Source organism: Hippoglossus hippoglossus, chromosome 15 (assembly GCF_009819705.1).
Source record: "Hippoglossus hippoglossus isolate fHipHip1 chromosome 15, fHipHip1.pri, whole genome shotgun sequence".
NCBI lineage: Eukaryota > Metazoa > Chordata > Actinopteri > Pleuronectiformes > Pleuronectidae > Hippoglossus > Hippoglossus hippoglossus.
The window spans coordinates 1,856,452-1,862,793 of NC_047165.1; the positions used below are offsets into that span (position 1 = coordinate 1,856,452).

At 43.9% G+C, this 6,342-nt stretch overlaps 1 protein-coding gene and 1 long non-coding RNA gene across 5 annotated transcripts in view; one reads left to right on the plus strand and one right to left on the minus strand.

Annotated features, from left to right (window-relative positions):
- kcnq5a (potassium voltage-gated channel, KQT-like subfamily, member 5a) overlaps positions 1-3,289 on the plus strand; it is a 76,805-nt gene extending 73,516 nt beyond the window's left edge. For all 4 annotated transcript variants that reach the window (XM_034608249.1, XM_034608247.1, XM_034608250.1 and 1 more), the window contains exons 13-14: positions 824-950; positions 1,511-3,289. In XM_034608249.1, the coding sequence (XP_034464140.1) occupies positions 824-950; positions 1,511-2,593 (1,210 nt within the window). In that variant the 3' untranslated portion in view covers positions 2,594-3,289. The remainder of the gene's footprint in view (positions 1-823; positions 951-1,510) is intronic.
- LOC117775269 lies at positions 2,687-3,618 on the minus strand. Its single transcript, XR_004616233.1, has 2 exons — positions 3,287-3,618; positions 2,687-3,253 (listed from the first exon to the last, which is right to left on the minus strand). It is a non-coding gene; the product is annotated as an uncharacterized LOC117775269 (long non-coding RNA).
- Positions 3,619-6,342: the final 2,724 nt, after the last annotated feature.

Sequence of the window (6,342 nt, forward strand, 5' to 3'; positions counted from 1 at the left end):
TTGCGCTGGGAAATTCAGTTAGAACCAGAAGGTTTAAACAATCACAGAAGATAGATTTCACAAAGTGAGCGGCTCAGTAAAATCACAAGCTACTACGATTTACCCAAAACATGATTATTCTAACGTGTCAAACTCCACCCACCTGGTAATTCTTCTTATTAATCTTAATTTATACGTGCACACCGACCTGAACCCCCTCAGCCTCTGATGTGTTGTTCCATGAAGGGGAAAGATTGTTGCTTGTGAATGTTGCTAATTTGTTTGTGCGATTGTGGATTGGTAATTAATTGGGTTGGTTTTTTAAGCAGAGAAAACAAAACATTGTGTTTGGTGCATGTTGAGCTGTTTAATGATTAACTTTCACTAATTCACACACTGTTTTAATGTTAATGAGCAAAGAACCTGATCTGATCAATACTCTGATATTCAAAAGCCTGCACTTTTCATTTCACTGGTTTTTCAAATGAAAATAACTATGATTCCAACTTTATTATTTAAACCTACATGAAAATGACGGTGAAATAAGTGATACATGTGATATTTTAAAATTTAAAGAGCCCATGAAACATACACGAACGACATATTGTGTTAAATCCAAACTGAATCCTTGTTTTTCTTTGTTATGTGAATAACTGACATGTTGGAGAGTTTTGATATAACAGCACTGATACAGTTGAGCCGTGTGTGTTTTACTAACCCTCCTCCTAACACCCTGCTGTTGCTGTTGGGATGACCTGACGTGACGCTCGGGCGCCGACTCATATTACAATGTCATTATTTTATAATATATAAACATGTGTGTGTGTGTGTGTGTGTGTATCAGGGTGGATCAGATCCTGGGAAAAGGCCAGATTCCTGTGGATAAGAAGATGAGGGAGAAGCTGAACCAGGACGGGGACACTCTGGAGGGCATGAGCATGCTGGGACGTGTGTGTAAGGTGGAGAGACAGGTGAGTTCAGAATAACAAGAAGCAGAAAAGGAGAAGACGCCACTGAGTCAGTGCTAAGCTGTAAAAATGTATTTGTTTGCTAATATTCTATCACCATATAATATTAATTCTATGTCCAGAAAGAGCTGATGTGAAGGGTCGTTGACTCAGGAATTATTTTGCCAGAAATTCAGTCAACGTTACTGTTCAATCAACTTGAATGCAACTGTTCTGTGGGAGTTGAAGAGTGAAGCTGAACTGCAGATCAGTTAAAAAGACTTAAAGTTATTAAAAACCAGAGTTTTATCTCCAATATTCAGCAGGAAACTTTTCAAATATGAAGAAATCTAAACAGAGTTTGGTTGGATTTGTTCCGGCAGTAGCTCCTTTGGTTGAGGAAGCAGAGGATCATGGGTAATATATGAGTCAAGAGACACATGAGAACCATTTAATAGCTCGGACATGAAGCCAAACAGAATGAATCACCTCGTGTGTCTGCAGGGGGCGCTGTTGCTCAGTAAAGCTTCTCTCTCTTTCTCCCTTTACGCTCTCACCGTGTTGCTCTGTACTTTGTCTCCCAGGTGACTTCCATCGAATCAAAGTTGGACTCTTTGCTGGACGTCTACCGCCAAGTTCTGCACAAGGGTTCCTCGGCCCTCACCCTCTCCTCCCTGCCTCTGTTCGAGCTGAACCGGCACCACAACATGGACTACCAGACCTCCATCATCGGCAGGGACCCCCCCTCCCCCCAGGGAGTCGACCCGGTCCGAGGCGGAGGAGATAACGGAGGTGTGCGCTGTTCCCTTAGCGGCAACCCCAGGGGCCTGCGGCTCATCCTGGCACCCGCCGACGATGACATACCCCCGGACTCAGCACCTCCATCTTACCCCCCGTCCACAGCCTCGCTCTCTCCGTCACCGCTGCTGCCACCTGATAGCCCCTACCCAACCTTGGTCACACCCAATGGCAGCTCCAAGAGAGCACACTTCCCCGACCTGCCGCCCCCACCCCCCTCAACTGGAGGCTTCACCCTCCAGCTGCCCCCCATGGCGCACCCCTCTCACCACCGATGTTCCTCTGACTCCGTCCCAGATGATCTGTCAGACGGAGCGACGGCAGACAAGGAGAGCCTGGGCCCGTCTGTTGTGGTGGGACCCGACGTGGACGCTGAGCAGGAGGAGGACAGTGAGGCAGGCTCCGCCCGGGGGAGGGTGCAGCTGCGGGAGAAGCCTGGCTTGAAATCTGAGGGGGTGTGGAGGAGGCACATGAGCCTGGAGGCGAACCCCCTGCTGCTGCTCTCGTCGAGCCCAGACGGGAGGTCTTCAGACTGGGAAGGCAGTCTGGGGAAATCCCTCTCCGCGCATAACCTCAGCCAGCCTTTGAGCAGCCGTGCCTCTGGTCTCTCCTCCGCACTCCACAACAGCAGCAGCAGCAACGGTAGCGAACAGGGCAATGCCCACCACGATGACCTCAGCACCTGGGACGGAACAGAACTCTTCATTAGTGAGCGCAAGCTGGAGCCTGCAGGAGAACATTTCAACTTCCTGTCCCAGGGACCTGACGGCGGCCCCGCCGACCTTTTACAGACTGTGGACGATGCTGCACCTCACCCCAAGGGAAATTCAGATTTTCTCAGTCAGTCTCCACACATACAGCTGGCATAACCACACACACACACACACTCACAGACACACACACACACACTCTTGCGTCCTGTATGTACATGATTTTGTGGGCAAAGACACAAGCATTTTTCAAATTGTGGGATTAAATGCTTTGTGTGGGGACATTGTTTTTTATATTTTGTCCAAAATGATCATGTCCACTTCCATACAGTTTCTATAAGGTTATTTACCTTATTATATATATTTCTAACAGTAATATTAACAAAAAGGAAACAATAATAGTCTAATAACAGTATGTGTAGAATATGAATGCGAGTGGACAAATTCATGTAGGACAAAATAAACAAACGGTTCACACATGCAAATGAGTTTTCCTTTAAAGAAATAGATTTGCTCTTTATCTAAATATTTGGATAATCAAGTTCATACAAAAAAGATAAAATAATATTTTTCATATTATACAAAAAGATGTTGTTTAAGTTTGATCTGACATTAAAGAAATTAATATTTGACAGTGTAGATGCAGATCATTAATTGAGTTGGTCACAAAAAGACACAAACAAGTGCTGTTAAAGTTAAATTGAAGTTAAGTTCCAGCTGTTCTGCCTTTTCAGCCTCAGTCTGGATGTTGAGTGCAGCTCATTACTTAAAGAAGCAGGAGTCTTAACTTTTCATTGTAGAAATGAAAGCATGAGTCATCTGACTTGAGCCACTGAAAACAGAGGAAATCACTGCCTGGATACAGGCGCCGTCACTTGGAGTCTCTGACGTCGATCATGACATTCAGCCCTGAGATTAGAACTTCCTGAGATGAAAGAAACCACCTTTGGTCATGAAAGATGTAACGTGTACAAGGACCTTTGTTTTGGTCCGTGTCCCATCCACTAACACGGAATAGACCGAGTGACAGAGTGTGTGTAATGATCTGATTTCACTTTTCGCGAGTTGTCATGTCGTCCAATTTTATTTACAGACAGTGGGATTTTATTTAAATATGAAAAATCTTCTGCAAATCATGTCAACCACTTCTCTCTTGAAAACAGTACACACAGGTACACACACACACACACACACACACACACACACACACACACACACACACACACACACACACACACACACACACACAACCACTGAGTCCTCTCAGAAGAACCAACCTGACAAAGACTTATTTTTTCATACAAGTGCTTCTACTCTGAGACTTCCTTGGAAGAAAAGGAAAGTCGCTCCTTGTTCAATGTCCGTCTTTGGCAGCGTAAAACAAATGTCCTCTTTTCCTTAAGCTTTCATACATATCACTGCATGGACTGTCTCCAAGCATGTGTTCAGACCACAAGCATCTCGTTCTGTTCATCCTCTGCAGACACACACACATGAATCCTCCGTGTGTGTCCTCGGTGAATTTGAATGCTGCAATCCAATTGGGGGGGGAAATGGCCGATCAGCAGTGGCTCAAGTGCTGGACCGTGTCCCGCTCGGTCTGGACAGTCGCCTGGTCCGTTAGTTAAGGGTCTGAATGCTGGATTGCTGTCGGGTTATCTCAGCCAACGATGAGATGCTGCATGTCTAAGCTGCTGCAATACTTAAATCAAGAGCAGTCACTCGCTCGCCGGTGTCGCCTGGATGCCCTCGTGCGTGTTAAAGTTTCCTCCAAACCTTTAACAGGAAGGTACGAACAAAGTTTGCCTCAGTGAACATTATAATATTCTAATTTGAACTAATTTGATAGTAGTTAAAAAGCTGTACTGTCAGTTTTATGGATAACCCACTTACTATAAAATGTTATGATGCACAAGGTTGTTTAATTATTTGGTTTTTTTTGACAAACCCTGTCTTTTTACTGGGTGCTGGTTGCACCATGTGCATTAATAGTGATTAGAGGCTGCTAAGCTGACCTTACCCCCCCCCCCCCCCCAGTCCAAATATAATGTGGTTTTACAACCGTAGACTGTTTATTAAGATGGACGACGCGTCTCCACTTCCCTTTCACCATCCAGAAACCAAGCCGAAACATCCTGGGTACAAACACGACCGTCCTGCAGCGAAGACGCCATTTACACCCACAGTCTTTGAAGAGGTGGGAGGGAGGTCCTCTCAATACAGGTTCTCCACCAATCACAAGTCAGTCTCCTGTTTTTAGAGCATCAAATAACCAATTAAAACCAAACTTATCAGAAAAATCTAAGTTTGAACAAACACTGTGAAGAACTACTCTACAGCGTGGGAGACAAATGTCTGATTCTCACTTCAGCCTCATTTTAGTTTCTATTTCCTCTCAAAAGTTTCTTGTGTTTTGAAAATATTAAAATTAATTCAGAGAAAAAGGTGAGATTTAGAAAGTCGAACTTGAGACGTAGGGGAGATACTTTGCTAAACTTATTAAAGTATCACGCTACACTCCTGAAGTCTCGAGTGTGACAGAATGACAAACCAACTTTTGCATGACCTTTAGTGCAGCCAACCAGCAGAGGGCGATCAAGACCCTTTGACTTTTTGGGAAGATGTCGTGTCGTCCATCTTTAGAAACAGTGTGTGGTGCCAATGCACAGATTCCATTTATAACACGGCAGGTCGGCTTCACCATGATGATAATACACTGTACGTGCAGTGCTGTAGACGTAGTGCACATGTTGTCCATTATCCACGTGTCCATTCTGCTGCTAACAACGTCAAAATATGCTATATTCACATAATCAAATAGGAGTGAGAAGATGCTTCTGTTCAGAGAAATGTGCTCACGAAATATTTGGCAGGAGACAAACTGGACGCACAAGAATCTGACCTGGAACTGATATTAGAATTATCTCGGCCCCTCAAATCGTACGTATCAGTAAAACATGTAAACGTTTTAAATCCTCATCACATCAATCGATTACAAGGGACATGTTTATATCTTGGTGCATTTCGTCCAAATACAGATGGAAATTGAATTGCGTTCTTCAAGCTGACACCATCCTGACACTGCACTCAACTCTTTCTCAAATCGCTCTCCTGCCTGCAGTTACATTGGCTGCTCGTGAATGAAAATTATGCACAACAATAGGGCAGCCATCTTATTTTCTGTCGGCCGTTTTGATTTGTTTTTGCTGGGTAACGTCTTAAGGGGTACGCAGTCACGGCAGTCTTAAAAATGTGTTTCGGCGCGTGTTAACGACGGCCTTTATTCATCTTTATGTCTCACTTACCTTCCTTCTACATGGCAAGTCAGTGCATCGCTTAGAAAATTAACATTTTGTAGTAGAATATAACAAGTATTATCTTCTAACAAATGACATTTGTCAACACTCGTGAATGGATTTTGAAACCGTCTGCAGCCCAGGCAGGAGTCTCTGGTGCGACGAGATCAATGATCATGAAAGCACAGTTGTTTGTGGTGAGTTGGAGGAGCCTGAAAATGTGACACACGGTAGTTTTGAGCTCTATATTGGAATAGAATTGTTGTAGTTAGTGACTGAGTTTTGCTTCACATGAAAAGAGCCCAACCAAAACGAGGAAAGTTCAAATTACATGGATTATTCCTCGTATAAAACATGCTGATGTTTGCAATCTGTAAATTGCTAAAGGGTGCCTTTCTAGCATATGAACATTCTGTGATTTGTTTTCCTTCACAGGGCTTTAAAGGTCTCGTTTGCCTACAGCCTTTTGCATCTGTATAGCTGAAGTCATTTTGGGATGGACCTTCATTTCACTTAAGTCTTGTAGCTCTAGCCGCAGACTTTATACGGCTTTGATGGGTAATAATACCATTTCTCTACAGTAATTTATTACACAACTGGCCTTAAAGCTTG